General features: G+C 28.6%; 4 protein-coding genes across 17 annotated transcripts in view; 3 read left to right on the plus strand and 1 right to left on the minus strand.

Annotated features, from left to right (window-relative positions):
• Rad23 (UV excision repair protein Rad23) overlaps window positions 1-18,490 on the minus strand; it is a 76,027-nt gene that overhangs the window by 13,115 nt on the left and 44,422 nt on the right. The window lies entirely within an intron of this gene.
• On the plus strand, window positions 2-2,155 carry Gbeta5 (guanine nucleotide-binding protein subunit beta-5). 3 transcript variants are annotated; one of them, XM_076904704.1, is made up of 6 exons: window positions 2-236; window positions 296-508; window positions 582-718; window positions 785-903; window positions 993-1,350; window positions 1,438-2,155. In XM_076904704.1, exons 2-6 carry the CDS (start codon window positions 403-405, stop codon window positions 1,765-1,767), a joined length of 1,050 nt encoding a protein of 349 aa, XP_076760819.1. In that variant the 5' UTR covers window positions 2-236; window positions 296-402; the 3' UTR covers window positions 1,768-2,155. The 3 variants fall into 3 exon arrangements, with proteins under 3 accessions (XP_076760819.1, XP_076760821.1, XP_076760818.1); XM_076904706.1 differs by having other exon boundaries at window positions 2-229; XM_076904703.1 differs by lacking the exon at window positions 2-236 and having other exon boundaries at window positions 252-508.
• On the plus strand, window positions 2,804-5,453 carry Usp14 (ubiquitin specific protease 14). Its single transcript, XM_076904251.1, has 6 exons — window positions 2,804-3,193; window positions 3,301-3,479; window positions 3,559-4,023; window positions 4,141-4,410; window positions 4,492-4,780; window positions 4,864-5,453. Exons 1-6 carry the CDS (start codon window positions 3,178-3,180, stop codon window positions 5,136-5,138), a joined length of 1,494 nt encoding a protein of 497 aa, XP_076760366.1. The 5' UTR covers window positions 2,804-3,177; the 3' UTR covers window positions 5,139-5,453.
• On the plus strand, window positions 8,270-16,945 carry Src42a (Tyrosine-protein kinase Src42A). Of its 12 annotated transcripts, none has more exons than XM_076905039.1 (7): window positions 8,270-8,460; window positions 11,223-11,564; window positions 12,086-12,207; window positions 12,342-12,505; window positions 15,129-15,456; window positions 15,643-15,981; window positions 16,069-16,945. In XM_076905039.1, exons 1-7 carry the CDS (start codon window positions 8,408-8,410, stop codon window positions 16,275-16,277), a joined length of 1,557 nt encoding a protein of 518 aa, XP_076761154.1. In that variant the 5' UTR covers window positions 8,270-8,407; the 3' UTR covers window positions 16,278-16,945. The 12 variants fall into 12 exon arrangements, with proteins under 12 accessions (XP_076761154.1, XP_076761156.1, XP_076761155.1 ...); XM_076905041.1 differs by having other exon boundaries at window positions 15,646-15,981; XM_076905040.1 differs by having other exon boundaries at window positions 11,226-11,564.

Genomic DNA, 18,490 nt, shown 5'->3' on the forward strand with positions numbered 1-18,490 from the left:
CAGTGCACCGGCGCTAAAGTTTGTTATTGTCGTACCGTATTGATTATTGGTCACGACAGTGTTTGAATGATACATTAATACGAATTTTATGTAAAAACAAATGAATAATTATCAGAAAGGGAATCAAAAAAATAAAAACCGTACATTCATGTAAAAAAATATCTATTGTTTTGTTAATAACTGCATTCACATTGCAGTTTATTTCCGAGAACGACAGGTGACAGAACAGGTAATCTGTTTACACTCTCTCTGTCCAAAAATATGTACAAGTTATTTTAATTGAGGCACATTGCAGGTAAAAAACAGTTGATTTGTAACAATAATATATGCAAAGATGATATTTTTTATAGTGCAACAATACATTTTCTGTTAACAAATATTAAGTATTATACAAATCTAATTATGGATTCTGCCACCGAGTTAGAACATATAGAAAAATTAGCAAAGGAAGTTGAAAGTTTAAAGATACGTTTAGAAGATGAGCGACAAAAATTAAATGATATTACCCGTAAATATTAATTTTTAATCCTATTTTCTATAGTTTAGAATGAAAATTGATAAGAAATAATTTATTATTACAGTTGCTAGTGTAGCAGACAGGCTTGAAATAATTAATTGCATTAATGTAAAGCCACGTCGTGTATTGAAGGGTCACCAGGCTAAAGTTCTCTGTTCCGATTGGTCTCCTGATAAACGCCACATTGTGTCATCTTCGCAGGTAAAGATACGCTTAAAAGTAATAATTCAGGTCTGAAAATGTATCTTATTACAAAAATTGTTTCAGGATGGCAAAATGATAATATGGGATGCCTTTACAACAAATAAAGAACATGCTCTTACTATGCCAACTATCTGGGTTATGGCTTGCGCTTATGCTCCAAGTGGTGGTCTTGTTGCTTGCGGGTATTAAACATATTTTAATACATTTGATACATAATAATTAATAATAATTACCTTATATTATAAATGCATTTTACATTAATTTTTTACAGAGGGTTAGATAATAAAGTTACTGTGTATCCTTTAAGTCAAGAAGATGATGTATCGACTCGTAAAAAAACTGTTGCTACGCACACATCTTACATATCCTGTTGCGTATTTCCTAATAGTGATCAACAAATTTTAACGGGTAGTGGAGATAGTACTTGTGCTTTATGGGATGTAGAAAGTGGTCAGTTATTACAAAGTTTTCTTGGCCACTCTAGCGATGTTATGTCCATTGATTTAGCACCAAGTGAAACTGGTAATACATTTGTTTCTGGTAGTTGCGATAAAATGGTTTTGATATGGGATATGAGGACTGGCCAATGTGTTCAAAGTTTTGAAGGCCATCAGTCGGATGTTAACTCTGTATGTAACAGTTTCTTAAAATAGCTTATAATGAAGCTAATACATTATTATAAGAAAATGATTTGCCTTATGTTATGTTGAGTTTAGGTAAAATTTCATCCAGGTGGTGATGCAGTGGCAACAGGTTCTGACGATGCAACTTGTCGCCTTTTCGATTTACGCGCTGATAGAGAAATAGCTGTATATGCAAAAGAAAGTATAATATTTGGAGCAAATGCTGTCGATTTAAGCGTTAGCGGACGAATACTTTTTGCTGGTTACAATGATTATACTGTGAATATATGGGATACTTTAAAATGTCAACGAGTTGCATTTTTATATGGACATGAAAATCGAGTATCTTGTTTACAAGTTTCACCAGATGGAACTGCCCTTTCTACTGGTAGCTGGGATTCAACTCTAAGAGTTTGGGCTTAACTTTAATAAAACCGCATCTGTTACTTTATCATATTTCTAAGTAAAAACTAAGGTTCCCCGTTATGTGGAATATAAAACAAAAAATCGTATAATGTCGTTGTGCTTTGTTTTTAACTAAAACATTTTAAAGTAATTTTTAAAGTAATAACATACATGAAATATATCGTATCCCAAAAACATTATTACAATTATTATACGAACATGCAGAAATAAATATGAATTAGAAATCGTGATTCAATATCACGGTTGTAACAATGTGATAGCGCGAAATTAATAATTTTTAGGCTGGTCCTAATTTATAGAAAATTCTGAAAATAGTATATCAGTAATAACATTTAATTAAATACAACATTAACTTGTATGGAACTTAATAAAAGATTGGTTCACAGATGCGCATAATGTATATTATTTATTACATTATCACTGAATTTTTCAGCTATCTTACTATTATTTATAAGAATAAAAGGGAAAAGTAATTGGAGATGATAGGATTAAAAATAAATGATAACATTTATTGTATTTTTTATAAATAATTAATTTACTTAATGAACTTAATAAAATATGCAGTACAGTACAATATTTTTTATCTTTGCTCCTAGAATCAAATATATTGGGTTGGCAAGAAAATATTTTCAGTTGATAGTGTTAAATAAAACTCATTTTTTATATGCACATAATAAACTTTAACCAATTATGTATATTTTTTATTTTGCTCAATGATCTTTCGCCATCTTTCTAACAACTTTATGATTTTACGTTCATAGAACTTTTGGTCCTTATCAGCAAAAAACTAAGCACAATTTCAGATCATCATTATTAGTGAACTGCTGATTAATGTACAGAGGATGCGACATCATTTACCAATCAAGCTCCAATAATTTCTCACGAGTTACTTCGATGTGGAATTTTATCCGCGTTTAGGTATTTTTAAAGGTTTTGGTGTTCCCGGCGAAACCGTCGCGAATGCGTTAGAAATGCCATTTGGTGGCGCTATCTCTCCAAAAACCGTTCAAACTAGTCGCACATCTTTGCAAAAGAAATTGTAATATTTTATTCGAGCATAATGTAATTCGAAGCATAAACCTACAAGAAAAAAAATTGAAAATACTAAAACGCATTGCATTAGAGAATAAAGCAAAAAAAACGTGGCTTCTAGCTTAAAATGATATATTTCTGACAGCTGATTCGGAGCAGAGTTGTAATTGAATGTAGTGGTGACTAAACTGTGAGCTCTCGCGAATGTGTGTTCCATTTCGTTGAATACTTTGTACAAAGTATAGGTACGCGAATGTCTGACGGTGCACTTTATGCATGTTGATAGTCAATAGTAAAGAGAATATATAATAAATTAGAATCGCTGAACAGCATACATTTCCAAGAACTGAATACATTTAGGAGAAAACAGAAGAAATGCCTCAATACTCGAGTACGTATTGTGAAAGTTCAAACTGTAAAAAATTTAACCTCACACTTTTTATTTAATTTTATGCCGAACAGCTTTCAGTATTTAAAACACAAAGTATTTCATTTCAGTTAAAGTAAAATGGGGAAAGGAACTTTTTCCTAATGTAGAAGTTAATACAGATGAAGAGCCAATGTTGTTTAAAGCGCAACTTTTTGCACTGACAGGAGTGCAACCAGAAAGGCAGAAAGTTATGTTAAAAGGAATGACATTAAAGGATGATGATTGGGGCAATATCAAGTTGAAGGATGTAAGAAAATAATTGTATTAATCTTTGTATGACAATAATTATGTTTTACTAAAGTTTATTATCTTTGACTGTATTATAGGGTATTACTGTATTAATGATGGGTTCCAAAGAGGAAGATGTGCCAGCAGAGCCTACTGAAAAACCATTATTTTTAGAAGATATGAACGAATCTGCATTAGCCAGTGCTTTAGATTTACCAGCTGGTTTAACAAACTTAGGAAATACATGTTATCTTAATGCAACTGTACAGTGCCTAAAAACTGTCCCTGAATTGAGAGATGCTTTAAAGAATTTTTCAGGGGGGCTTGCAGCTACTAGTAGTTCATCGCTTGTACCTGCACAAAGTATAACTGCTGCACTGAGAGATTTATACGATAGTATGGATAAAGGTTCACCCTTACCACCTGTGGTTCTTGTTCAAATGATGCACTTAGCATTTCCAAGATTTGCAGAAAAATCTGAACACGGTGAATTTCAACAGCAAGATGCTAACGAGTGTTGGACTGAACTTATTAGAATGTTGCAACAAAAATTACCAGCAAAGGTTGTTTGTTTAAGCATTTCAACATTTTATGTACCAATAAATATATATAATGCGCAATGTTTTAGATGATAAATTTACATATAAACATCTTTTCATATACTTCTAAAATAATTATAGGAAAATACTGTTACATCAGGGGATAATGGACAACAATATAAACCACGATCACTGATTGAACAGTATTTTGGAGGAACATTTGATACAGAGTTAAAATGTATAGAATCTGAAGATGAAGCACCTACTAAGGGAAAAGAGGAATTTTTACAATTAAGTTGTTTCATTTCGACAGAAGTTAGATATATGAACTCAGGACTTAGAAATAAAATGCAGGAGCAAATTACAAAAATGTCGCCTACTCTCGGTAGAGATGCAGTGTATACAAAAACGGTAAAAAAATATGCAATACGGGGAAAAGTTTATGTTTAGATTAACGAAATTTTCTCCTAATGAAAGTAATTTTCTTCACAGTCAAAAATTAGCAGATTGCCAGCATATTTAACAATTCAATTTGTACGTTTTTATTACAAAGAGAAAGGAGCAATCAATGCAAAAATTCTCAAAGACGTTAAATTCCCGCTTGAATTTGATGCTTTTGAGTTATGCACCAGTGAACTCCAAAGTAAACTTACACCAATGCGAGAGAAATTTAAAGAATGGGAAGATCGTTTAGTAGAAGAATCACGTAATATAAAAGACAAAGCAGATAAAACAGAAAGTATAAAGAAAGTAAAACAAGAACCTTTTTGGTTTCCAAATGGTATAATTAATTTATACAAAAATTATAAATACCACTTAAGCACCAATAAGTTTATATTATCATAAATGTTATTATAATTATAGATTTGGGATCAAACAACAGTGGTTATTATTCATTGCAAGCAGTTCTAACACACAGGGGACGATCAAGTAGTAGTGGTCATTATGTAGCCTGGGTTAAACAAAAGAGTGATACATGGTTAAAATGTGATGATGAAGCAGTTAGCGCTGTAACCAGTGAAGATGTATTAAAACTTAGCGGCGGAGGGGATTGGCATTGTGCATATGTTCTTTTGTATGGTCCAAAAATTTTAGAAGTACCTGATACAAACGATAATGAAGATTCAACTACAAAATAACTTTCTTATGTAATCAACAAATTTCCATAAAGACTAAAATAATTGGGATAAAACTTCCACAATGCATCTGCAAATTTGCATTAGGAAATTGCATTTTTTTTTATAGATATAAATGTCAACATGATTTCGATATTAAAGTTAATTGTAGAGTATCACTATTTGTAAAATCAATGGCTGTTACTTCCTATTAAATCGTAAAAATTTAGTAATATGTTACATTCATAATTTTTGCATGATGTCAATATACAAAAGCTATGTACTCATTGGTTTTATACGCTTAAAAAAGACGTGATATAATGAATTTTAAGAATTATATAAAAATGGATAATTATTGTAAACCATAAAAGTGTTCTTTTATATAATATTACAATTATAAATAAAATTGCAATTATAAAATTAGAATCATTTTCGTTAATACATCAATATTTTGAATATTTACTTCAATTTTCTTAATGTATTATTTAGCTTAAAAAGTATATTACAAATATAAAATATACTAATATACAGTATACTCTATAATATAATATGGTGTTTATACAAGATATTTATTGTTTATTTCTAAAGTATTTAAAAGTATTGAAAATATCAAAAATATCATTTTTTAAGCAAACCTATTTTTATTTCTTCTAACATTTTTATATTTTTTTCATATATTTATGGAAAACGCATTGAGATTATTATTACTAATACTTATTTTGGTTATATTCTTTATGAAATGTATAGTGGTACCTCGGTATATGTTTTTGGAATGCGTCCAATTCGGAATACGTCCTGTTTAGACATGACAATATACATTTTTTCTACGAATTTTACGTGATTTTTAAATAATTATCTCAGAAAAAAAATTAAATTAATAATCAATTGTATTCGGAGTTGATATGTTATCAACGGATTGATCATACAAATAATGATATCATATAAAAAAAATATAACCGCAAAACAGAAGGCAATAAAGTTTATTCCATTTGATTTGTTAATCCAGAATCTATTATTAGGTTACATTTATATTATACAAATTAATTATGTCATTTATGTAGGTATAATATCAATAAGAGTTTTTTTTTTACATAAGAAAGGTTGGTTTGGTATACGTCTTATTCGGTACAAGTTCAAACATCAGGAACGGATTAAGGTCGTATACCGAGGTAGCACTGTAATTACAATATGTTTCACACTTTTTACAATATGTTTAGAACAATTAAATTACATCACATTTTATTGTAATAGCCACCTATACATTAGAATTGCATTGATAAAAAATGTTAGTTTTAATAGAAACATTTTGAGTAAATATTAATGTGTCTATATACAGTGCTGGACAAAAGTATTGGCACAGCATGATTGTTATGATAAAAATGCTTATAACTATGAAACAAATTGTTAAAAAGGAAAAATTTGTTTACACGTTTATTTATTTATTATTCTAGATTATTATTTAACAGAAACAGTAATATAAATAAAGTGATATGCGAAATAATAACAAAAACATATTTATTGAGCGTTTTAAGCATGGACAAAAGTATTGGCACAAATGATTGAAAGTACTTAGAAATTAAAAATTAATATTTGGTTGGCCCTCCATTCCTCATGATAACTTCCTTCAATCGTTTTGGCATTGAAGTTACCAATTTTTTTGTAAAATCCGGCTCTATATTGTTCCATTCTTGTAAAATAATAGCTTTTAATTGGTTTTTGTTTGTTATATTATATTTTCTAATTTTTTTTTCTAATTCATTCCAAACATGTTCGATGGGATTCATGTCTGGACTCTGGGGTGGGGTATTTAATGTATGTGCGGTATTGTAAACGATCCATTGTCGTACAATATAGGCAGTATGTTTTGGATCATGGTCTTGTTGAAAATAAAAATCACGCGGGAGATTTAATTTATTAGCACTTTTAAATAAATTTTCCTTTAATATATTTAAATATACATATTTGTCCATAATCTCATCTATGAATACTAATTCGCCAACCCCAGACGCTGCAATGGAACCCCATACCATGACTCCACCTCCTCCATGTTTCACAGTGGCTTGTAAATGTTGTGGATCCATTTCCGTATTTGGCTTTCTCCAAACTAATACTCTGCCATCTGATTTAAATATATTAAATTTAGTTTCATCTGAAAATAATACGTTATTCCAGAATGTGGGATCCTTTTTTATAAATTCTTTTGCAAATTCTTTTCTCATCTTCCGATTCTTCTTGGATATGTATGGTTTCCTTCTTGCGACACACGCAGAATATCCCGCATCTTTTAACACTCTCCGTATAGTTTTCGAACTTACTTCTTTTTTATTTTCTTCATTTAACTTTGCTCTAAGTTGTGATGAGTTTAATTTACAATTTATTTTCACTTCCTTTACAATTTTCCGTTTTTCTCTAACTGTTAACTTTGAGGGACGTCCACTTCGATTCCTACTTTTGAAATCTGATTGATTCTCAAATCGTTTTACGACACTTCTAATAGTGAATCGACTTCTATTAACACTTTTTGCTATTTCACTATAAGATTTTCGCATTTTGTGCAAATTTAATATTATTTTTCTCTCTTCACTTGTAGTTTCTTTCCCTCTTCTTGACATTGTTGCTTGTTATATTTCCTATGTTGCTAATCGACTGAACTTAAGGATGACTGTTAGAAAAAATGACTATCAGGGAATCCCCTACCTATACCATCAAGTGACAATCGGATTTTTTTCGGAGAGATACAACTACACTAAATTTTGTATAATGTGCCAATACTTTTGTCCATGCTTAAAACGCTCAATAAATATGTTTTTGTTATTATTTCGCATATCACTTTATTTATATTACTGTTTCTGTTAAATAATAATCTAGAATAATAAATAAATAAACGTGTAAACAAATTTTTCCTTTTTAACAATTTGTTTCATAGTTATAAGCATTTTTATCATAACAATCATGCTGTGCCAATACTTTTGTCCAGCACTGTATGTATAGAAAGCATTCATTAGATAAAACGATACAATCTGATAATGTAATAAATGAAATCTTATACATACACGTACATGCGTGTATAACAGTAAGATAGGATACATATTACATACTTGTAGGTATATATACATATATATATATGAAAAAACTAAGGTAGATAATTTAAAATAAATAAGCAGTGTAGTCACAGATATCAACGACTACAGTTCTTAATATGATATTTATCGTGCAATTTACTAAAAACTACTACGTAGAACGTTAGAAAGTTACAATTACGCGCGGTTGTGTGCACTGAATAATTCGTGAAAATGTATTCTAAAATGTTTCGCAGAACACTTCAATTATTTGATAGAATTTTCAGGTAATAATTATATATAAACTGTTACACTATAAAATGCTTAATATAAAAATAATAAGTAGAATTCCATGATACAATGGTTTTAAAAGCTTATTCCTCTGCATCCACCATAAGAGAATGGTGTAGTAAGTACATCATTAATATAGAACTTCAAAACAATTCAGTAACTGACACATATACATACACACGCACACGCACACACAATTGTTGTACATTATATTATTTATTATTTTTAATTATTCATAATTAAAAATTCTAAATTACATATTCTAATTAATATCAATGATTGATATTTAGAACTATCTATAACTATGTAATAAAAATTCATCAGTTTAAAAGTTATAAGTTTTTATTATAATAGCATTTATATATAACGGTGATGAGAAGGAAATTTAAAACATAAAAAAATATACTACAATATAAAAAAACAAAGTTACACCTTTCAAACATTACATATTAAAATGTATAGTTTATACGTAAGAAATGATTCATAGAAATGAGCATTCGATTGTTTTTTCGTATTGGTTATAATAGTGAATCAAAAAAATTATGACAAATTAATCATAGAGACATTTTTAAAAATTTTGTTTAATATTTATCTTTTCGCGACTACTAAGATCTTTGAATAAAAATTTGTCAAATTATAGTAAAAAATAGGATATTTTACTATTTTATATGGAACCATGCATACTTACATACATACGGATGTAAGTAGGTATGTCAAATAGTTAAAGATTGCGTACACATGTTCACATACGTACATTAATACGTACCCACATACTCACCACTTGCGTCTTTAGTTGGGAATGGTAAAGGTTCGGTTAAGTTCGGTTGTACAACCGAAGTCATCCGAAAGCTATATTTCACTGACTACCTTCACCATGGGTGTTTTCACCTCTCCGTCGGTTTCTCATGAAATATTTGCTCGCCTTTCGCGTTTTCTTCCCAGAGTAAATAAAGTAATCTTAAACATGTGTTAAAATACTATACGAAGAGTGTTCACCTCGTTGTTGTAGTGTTTAACGATTAATTGGGTGTGTGTTTTACCTATCGTCGTTTTTAGCATCGTATATGTGAAAATTAGGATTTTGACGGATCTGATTTAATACAATGGCGACGTTACTTTCCATTACGTTGACCACGTTTCATTTAATAGTTATTTATTACTGTGCTTCTGAAAATTCTTGCAACTACGCGATGCCAGTGCTAAAACATCAACGATAGAAAAAAATGATCTGCTTCCGGTGTAAGAGGATTTATATAGTTCCTGGATATTGTGATGAACCGGTGGAACAAGTTCAAATCGAGCGGGCTAAATTACTTATATAGAGTTATTTTTTTCTTTTGCTTTTCGTCACGTTACATTGAAACTTTTATACATAGTATATTCCTGATAGTATTATCATTTAAACCGATGACTATAATAAATCACCTAGATTAATTCATATAATGTAAATCATTGAGAACATATTGGTTACGAGTTGAAATCTGGATTTTATCTGTTACCTTTTACATGTTTAAAAATTACGCATTCATGTATTTTTTCATCTTTTGTGTTCTTTGAATATTTTTTGCTTAATACATACACGTACGCTCGCGCGCACACACGACATACACACACACGCACGCGCGCGCACACACACGCTTTTTTACTCTTTACTTGAAAGGACAGGGTATGCTCATATGTATGTACGTACCAATTGGTCAAAGAAAAATGATCTAAGAGAAACGAAATGTTTGAATTAATACTTTGTATATTATTTCACTTTAAATTATTTGTTATTAATATCATAAAACATAATAAACAGTGGAATTATTAAAAAATTCATATTTAAAATTTAAACAAAAAAACAATACATATATGTATATGCATTCGCTTTCTTCATTTTACCTATTTTCTCATATATTAAAAATGATTTATTTAATACAAAATTTTAAATGCGACATATGAAATGATAGAATGGTAGAATGATATGAAAGAAACACATTGCTCGTTGACATAAATGAAATGATAGAATTTATATTAGCAAAAGAGAGGGAAAGATTAGATAATAATAAATATTTACTATGTAATAATGAAATTGGTAATTTGCAACCTAACCTGAATCACGAAAGGGCCATATTATGACGTCAAGCTTGGATCAGCGCGAACCCGACGAAAATGCGTATACCAATAGAGCATACCTCTGTTTCATGTTACGGTTATACATATCGATGCAATGAAGTGTCATCGTTGTAACTGTTCGAATAAACACTTGTATCTATTATTTGTGTTTCTCAGTGAAACCTTTAAGTAATGACAAGTATTCGACTTCTATTACATTAGATACCGAGGGAAAAATTGCAAGTTTCTTGAGAAGAAGGGGAGAAGTTTCGAGAAAAAAGTTGCAGATTTTACGAATTATATCGTATTTTAAGGACTCGTATGCATTCTCCCGTGTTTCTTAGTGATTTTTGTTTAATCATTTTAAGAAATCAAAGTGCACTTTAGTGTTCACCGTGTATATAACTTACATCGCGCTCAATAAATGGACCTGCAGGTGTATAAAAAGTTTTTAAATTCTATTAAACATTGTACCAAGACATGTGTGTTATGAAAATTTTATATTCACATCATCATATCTCAATATCCATGCAAAGGGATCAAACATAAAGATACTGGAAAGACATTTATAAAGAGAATTTTTACTTTATGATCCAGTGACAGTGAACTTGAGTACTGAACGAATTTCAAATTACATACAAAAGATGGGTAATTGTTTCAGCAGTCCAACAGATACAGAGAAAGAAAAGCCTGATAGAATAGGCAATCCTAATATAGAGGCAGTTGCGTCTCAAGCTAGTCCAGTGCCAACACCGCCTCCAGATCCTATCAGGCCTATGCCACAAATTCCAGATGCTGATGTGCCAACTGCTAAAATTTTTGTTGCACTGTATGATTATGATGCACGTACAGATGAAGATTTAAGCTTTAGGAAAGGTGAACATCTAGAAATCTTGAATGATACTCAAGGAGACTGGTGGTTAGCTAGAAGTAAAAGAACTCGACAGGAGGGATACATTCCTAGTAATTATGTTGCGAAGTTAAAATCTATAGAAGCAGAACCGTAAGTTATATATACTTTTATTAATATTATTTTATGATAAATATATTCTTTTATATTAGATTCCTTTACAATTGTCCTATTTTTAACAGTAAAAGAGTTTGATATTAATAATTTAAAAAAAAATGTATATCTTTAATGCAATAAATATAGAGATTAATAATTGGTATAAATTAATGTATAGATTTAATATGCTTGTATTTAAAATGTGAGTCACATAAGAGTTTACAGTTATGTTGTCACTTTAAAAGTACCTGAAGTTATGCATACAAGAAATATTATACGCTATATATTCCAGTTATGATATAAAATTACTACATTAGTAAAAGCACAGTGGATCTTAATTTGTTCATTTTTTGTTATTATATTTCACTTAATGAATTTCTTCTTATATGTTCAATTAATCAGTGTGACCTTGCTTTCACTAACAGTACTTATATTGACTCTTTGATTTTATTAGATTTTATCATTTCTTTTATACAATATTTTGCACTTTATTTATTTTTTTTAAACATTTTTTGTAGATGGTACTTCAGAAAAATAAAACGAATCGAAGCAGAAAAAAAGTTGTTACTGCCAGAAAATGATCATGGTGCATTTTTAATCAGAGACTCTGAAAGTCGACATAATGATTATTCTCTTTCAGGTAATTAAAATAATGCTTAAATTCATCACACAATATATTAATACCACATTTAAGGCACATTTACTATACTTTGTAATCTAAAATTGTTAATTTTATTAACACTTTAACTACAAAGTAATAAAAATCTTTTGTAGTACGTGATGGTGATACAGTTAAACATTACCGTATTAGGCAATTGGATGAAGGTGGATTCTTCATTGCCAGGAGAACTACATTTAGGACTCTTCAGGATCTTGTTGAACATTATAGTAAAGATGCTGATGGGCTGTGTGTAAATCTCTGCAAACCCTGTGTACAGGTAAGACAAAGTTTTTTATTAAATCCATATTTCATGTAATATTATGTCATATAAATGGAGTTTAGACAGCTTGCTGCATGTATAAAATTGATATTTAATAATATACCACTATATTTTATTGAAGAATATAATGTACTGCTTATTTGAATTTTTTTTTTAATGTCTATCAAGGGATTTCTCCATCTATTTAACAGGAATTAGGTTTAAAAGTTTCATTTTGATATTTAGTAATATTGCAGAAATCTCTTGATATTGAGAGTACAACCCATGTATAATATGTAACTAAAAGTGAAAGTAAGAACACAAATGCATGATATTATTGACCTTTATATTATATACATGTCTACAATGGGATGAATTTTACATATAATATGTACAGTAAATAAAACAATGTAAATATATGGAAATAAGTATTGATTTCTTGAGCAAACATTTAAAGAACATTCAAATATTATTATACTACATACTTATAGCACTGTCTAAACTCCAGTTAGACTTTGCTTCATAAAATGATAATATACACTTAACAGTTATAGTAATTTACCTGTATACTTTTTTAAGAAAATATTATTGGAAAAGTGTTCACAAATAGTGTAAAAAATGTAAAATTAAATTTTTTTAATGAGATTTGTACTATATTTACTATTATATTTTTTCTATCCACAACACTGTTAGGAAACATATTTAAAGATATTAAGTAAAGAGAATGCTAATTTGAATGCTAATAAAGATTTAATAAGGAGTTTTTGTCTTATAAGTATGTGTAGAAGGATTGTTTTATTAAACTTTTAATTAAAATCTTTCAGAGGATTACGTATATGCATAATTAGTTGAAATGGAAAATTATATACATGTACAATATAACACAATATGTATTGTGTTATCGTGTTACATTTGCTGCTATTTACTTTAAAGTCCAAAAACAGCTTTTAGTTTCATAAATAATCTTGTAAAGTTTGATCTCTGAATAGACTATGTTTGTTTCTCTGTTATTGCTTACCTTATCTCCCGCTGGATTTTCTTGGTAAATTGAATGTCCCAATATGACATAACATGTTAATTTTCTCTGTTAACATAAATGCTTTCTATTATATCTTTGGCCTGTATATACAGCACAAGCCCGTACTATATGGAATCATGTTTCAAAGACATTAAATCATTTTTCATTTAGAAAATTTACTTTTTATCAGAATCAGATATAACATTATTAAATTTCATAGCTTTCTTTTTTTAGAAAAAAAATTAGGATTGAAAATCACACATTTAGAGAAAACAAAATAAATTTGTGTCTGTGTGTTCATATGTACTGCTTTAATGTATTATTCAATAAGATAAAATCTAACACAAATTTTTTTTGTTCAATTTTAAAGAAATACGTATTCTATTATCACTATGTACGTGTTTAAATGTATTTAATATACAGGATATCTTAAACAAATTCTTAACTTACCTATCTAATTATCCACATCTTTTTTAGTACTGATTATATACAAATGACAAAGATGTGAAATGTAAAGAGAGAAAGACTGTTGTTGTATATTGTATTATATTATACTGTATTATATAAGTGAAAAGTAAGTGATATATTTTTTACTAAGCTCAAGATATCCTGTATATCGAATTTAAATTCATTAATCAGTTTTTAAGAGTATATTTTCTACAATTTTTTTCTGTATTTCTATACACATGAAAGAATTTTACAGCTGACTTTCTTCATATCTAATGAACTTTACATATTTTCTGAAGGATTTTTAATGATCTAATGTACAAGAAATTCGTAATATTATTAAAAAGAACATTCCTGTCATATCAAATTATATGATTTAATACTCTCAACGATTCAAATCTTCTATAATCCTATTATAACTCTCTTTTAACTTAAATTTAAGGCTTTGAATGTATTTTATGTTAAAACAATTTAAATATGCTACTATATTCCTATTGATATTGTACATACTCTGTAACGAACAAATTATTAACTCGACAATTTATGTCTTGGATGTGCATAAATGTAAAGTTCCTAAGTTCCCGAGATTATATTTAACGACTTTACATTTTTACCTATAAAAACAGTTACTAATGACTTTTAAAGAATATTATTGTTTATGTTAAGAATAAAGATTCATCTAGTACAAAATATTGCAAATTTATACTTTATGTACCTTCTTATAGTGATTAGTTGTCTTCATACAATCACATGAACATTGGAAGGCATGAAATTAAATGAATTGAAGTTTGCTTTCCATCACTTGCATCTTGCATAATAGCCGCTGTTTTTTTCATTTTCTTGTCATATTATTACTAGATTAGATATTTTATGTTTAAGCAACACTTGTTGTTTGTTGTTTATAATAAAATCATTAAGCAGTCATGCAGCCTAAGCAACATCCTTAAACGGCTACTAATTAGGTTTGTATTAATACAAAGTAAGACCAAATGTGCTACAAATTTTATTAAAAAAACTTTATAACTTTGCCTAGTATAATTTATGTTTCTCCATCTTGTCTATTAGCGTATAATTTGTAAAGGAGCATTGATATTAATGCCATAGTATCATGTTTATTTAAAACAATTAAAATAGTTTAATAGTCATTGACTGGCACATACTTGATTTTGTTGATAGGTTGAGAAACCTGTAACTGAGGGTCTTAGTCATCGTACACGAGATCAATGGGAGATTGATCGTTCATCTCTTAAATTTGTGAGAAAATTAGGCCAAGGTCAATTTGGAGAAGTGTGGGAAGGATCATGGAACAATACAACTGCAGTGGCAATAAAGACACTTAAACCAGGAACTATGGATCCTAAAGATTTCTTAGCAGAAGCACAAATTATGAAGAAACTTCGTCATGCAAAGTTAATTCAATTGTATGCTGTTTGTACTTTAGAAGAACCTATTTATATTATCACAGAGTTGATGAGGAATGGTAGTTTGCTGGAATATCTTCAAGGTAACATTAAATTACATTATTTTATTGTCTGTACCTTAGAGATAAAAAAATACATCATTTTATTGAAATCCTATCTTTTCTTAAATCTATTATGTATGTAATGGAGATGCAATCGTTTGTCTCTTAGGTACAGATGTATTTCTTCATCTATCCATTAATTTATATACATATCATTATTTTTCTTAGTAGGAAAAGGAAAAACATTAAATCTACAGCGACTAATTGATATGGCTGCGCAAATTGCAGCAGGTATGGCTTATCTCGAGTCGCAAAATTATATTCACAGGGATTTAGCCGCTCGTAATGTTTTGGTAGCAGAATTAAATGTTGTGAAGATCGCAGATTTTGGTTTAGCTAGGTTGATTAAAGAAGATGAATACGAAGCTCGAATAGGAGCACGCTTTCCAATTAAATGGACTGCACCTGAAGCTGCGAATTACAGTAAATTCAGTATTAAATCTGACGTTTGGTCATTTGGTATACTTCTTACCGAACTGGTTACTTACGGTAGAATACCTTATCCGGGTAAATATTTATTTTTAAGTAAATTTCATAAATTTTATTTATAAAGGTTGAAATAAAATTATTTAATTGATTTATTTAATTACAAAGGTATGACAAATGCTGAAGTTCTTCATCAAGTAGAACATGGTTATAGAATGCCATGCCCACCTGGTTGTCCAACTGCATTGTACGATATTATGTTAGAATGTTGGAATAAGGATCCAATGAAGAGGCCAACTTTTGAAACACTGCAATGGAAATTGGAAGATTTCTTCACTATGGAAGGCTCAGAATATAAAGAAGCATCTGCATATTAAAGTACTAAAAATAATCTATATTTCTTGGTTACAAAGTATTTCATTATGATATCGACAAAAAAATAATAGATATCCTGTATGAACGTGCAACGAGACAAATGCAAATTATTATAATTAACAATTCTATTCAAAATATGGATGTTTGTGATATTCGAGCGTATACTTTATACTAAATGATAGCCTCCTTTCTACAAAATATAAATGACATTGTTTATTTTTTTAGTAATGTAATTATGCTAACCGCTTTTGTTACATATTCTGGCTGCCATAAAATTATAGAACAAGTTGTCAATTGATGAATAATCATACAAGAATGGACATTGGAACGTTAATCATTTTTAAGATCAGTGACGTAGTTTAGATTTCATTTTAAAATGTCGGTATCGATAGTATATCGACTCTGACAATATCCATGGGAGTTAACATTTTTAAACTAATAATTTATTGTTTATAAATCTTGACGAGATGGTACGAAGCTGTTAAAAGTATTAGGAATTTGATATAGAAGAAGAATTTCAGACCTGGCACAGACAATTTATACATACATAAACTTTCCATATTTTTGTGCGAAGGGATGCTTTATTAGATTTTGAAACATATATTTGCAATAAGTAATATATATATATATCCACCTTAACTCATCATTCCTTCTCGTATCTTTATTTATTTACTTTTTGTTATTAAAAATTTTAAAGTATAACGTCTTTTGTATTCAAAATTGACAAAACATTGTAATATGTTGAAAAGTCACGAATAACCTGTTAAGGTAGTATACATGTAAGATAAGTGTTAAAAATATTTATTATTACTGCCTATTTTACAGTTTTTTGAACATGTTAACTCTCAGTTATTTAAGAAAAGAAGCACATAAAGAATTAAAAGTAATGCATCTAATCGAAAAATTATTCCTAACTGTTCTAAAAAAAAAATATAGTACGTGTGTATAAGATCACGTAAGATAGTCTACAAGAGTATTAATATTACTGGAAGCATGTAAACCATCACCAATGTTTGCATTTTTTAATTAATAGTATAAAATCTATGTTATAACTATACAATTGCAAAATTCATATTCATTACTATTAACCACTCACTTTTTCATATTTTTGTATTAATACAGTTTATTTTATCTCACACTTAATAATTTTTCATTTTTATAGTTTTATACACACACATTAAATAAATACTATGTCATTATTAATTTATTAAGTTGACGAGTATCATCTTTTATCGATATAGTAAAAAATGCAGTTTCTCAATTACACAATACAAAATTATGCAGTAATACCGATTTGGGGATATACTGATACGATTTATAGTTTTTTAATTCTTCTAAAAGCCTTTAGCGTAAATACAGCAAGCGTGTTATACCTAGTTTATCTATATTTACATTAATATTTACAGGATACCGTATTTATTGACGTTGTTTTTATTTTCTCTTCTTTTGGGAGAATTTCCATTATTTCTATACAATGTGTACTTTTGTAAAATCACGTGTAAAAAAAAAGAGATTTGTCTCATTTATAAAAAGACATCAAACATGTGTAAAGTGAACACTTAGAATTTGTAATATATTTTGCTTTTTATACGAATGGATATACACAAACAATATATCAGAAATATAAAAAAATGTGTCTAGTCAGAGACCACTAATCTATCGTGAACATTTTATGTTATTAAATATACATATTTCGCAAACATAACGCCATACTGCCAAATAAGTATGAGGATCCAATTATAATGCTACTATTATTACACTTGGGAAAAACTAGGTTGAAGAAGTAAAAAAAGTGTTGCCTAATGTAATAATATTATATCAATAATTAAATAAAAGACAAAGTATTAATTAAAATTGTGTGTAAAAGAAAATTGAATTTTCTGTGGTCGTCTGATGGTTAATTAGAAGCATACTTTATTATATTATTGTATTAAGAAATCAAAATTATATCGCTGACAGAAAATAGTATTAAAACTGATAATAGCACGAATTAAAAAAAATCATTTATATAGCTAATCAGGTAATTTTGTATAAAAATAAATTTTTATATAAGCATACATATTTATATTTTGTACAGTTTTATTTGAGTATAATGAAAAAATGCTCTTTTATATATATATATGTATATGTATATGTATATATATATAAATTTCATTAATGCATAAAATATTTGCATGATTTTTATACAGCAAGCTCAATAATTTCTTCGCAGATG

The sequence above is a fragment of the Xylocopa sonorina genome, chromosome 11 (assembly GCF_050948175.1).
Source record: "Xylocopa sonorina isolate GNS202 chromosome 11, iyXylSono1_principal, whole genome shotgun sequence".
Taxonomy (NCBI): domain Eukaryota; kingdom Metazoa; phylum Arthropoda; class Insecta; order Hymenoptera; family Apidae; genus Xylocopa; species Xylocopa sonorina.

What these genes read in the sequence shown, in the direction of transcription:
- Gbeta5 (XM_076904704.1), top strand. Translation starts at nt 403, where the DNA reads ATGGATTCTGCCACCGAGTTAGAACATATAGAAAAATTAGCAAAGGAA. An exon ending in AAAATTAAATGATATTACCC is followed by an intron (nt 509 to 581) that starts GTAAATATTAAT and finishes TTATTATTACAG; the next exon opens with TTGCTAGTGTAGCAGACAGG. An exon ending in ATCAGTCGGATGTTAACTCT is followed by an intron (nt 1,351 to 1,437) that starts GTATGTAACAGT and finishes TGTTGAGTTTAG; the next exon opens with GTAAAATTTCATCCAGGTGG.
- Usp14 (XM_076904251.1), top strand. An exon ending in ATGCAGTGTATACAAAAACG is followed by an intron (nt 4,411 to 4,491) that starts GTAAAAAAATAT and finishes TTTTCTTCACAG; the next exon opens with TCAAAAATTAGCAGATTGCC. An exon ending in ACCTTTTTGGTTTCCAAATG is followed by an intron (nt 4,781 to 4,863) that starts GTATAATTAATT and finishes TTATAATTATAG; the next exon opens with ATTTGGGATCAAACAACAGT.
- Src42a (XM_076905039.1), top strand. Translation starts at nt 8,408, where the DNA reads ATGTATTCTAAAATGTTTCGCAGAACACTTCAATTATTTGATAGAATT. An exon ending in TTTGCTGGAATATCTTCAAG is followed by an intron (nt 15,457 to 15,642) that starts GTAACATTAAAT and finishes TATTTTTCTTAG; the next exon opens with TAGGAAAAGGAAAAACATTA. An exon ending in CGGTAGAATACCTTATCCGG is followed by an intron (nt 15,982 to 16,068) that starts GTAAATATTTAT and finishes TTAATTACAAAG; the next exon opens with GTATGACAAATGCTGAAGTT.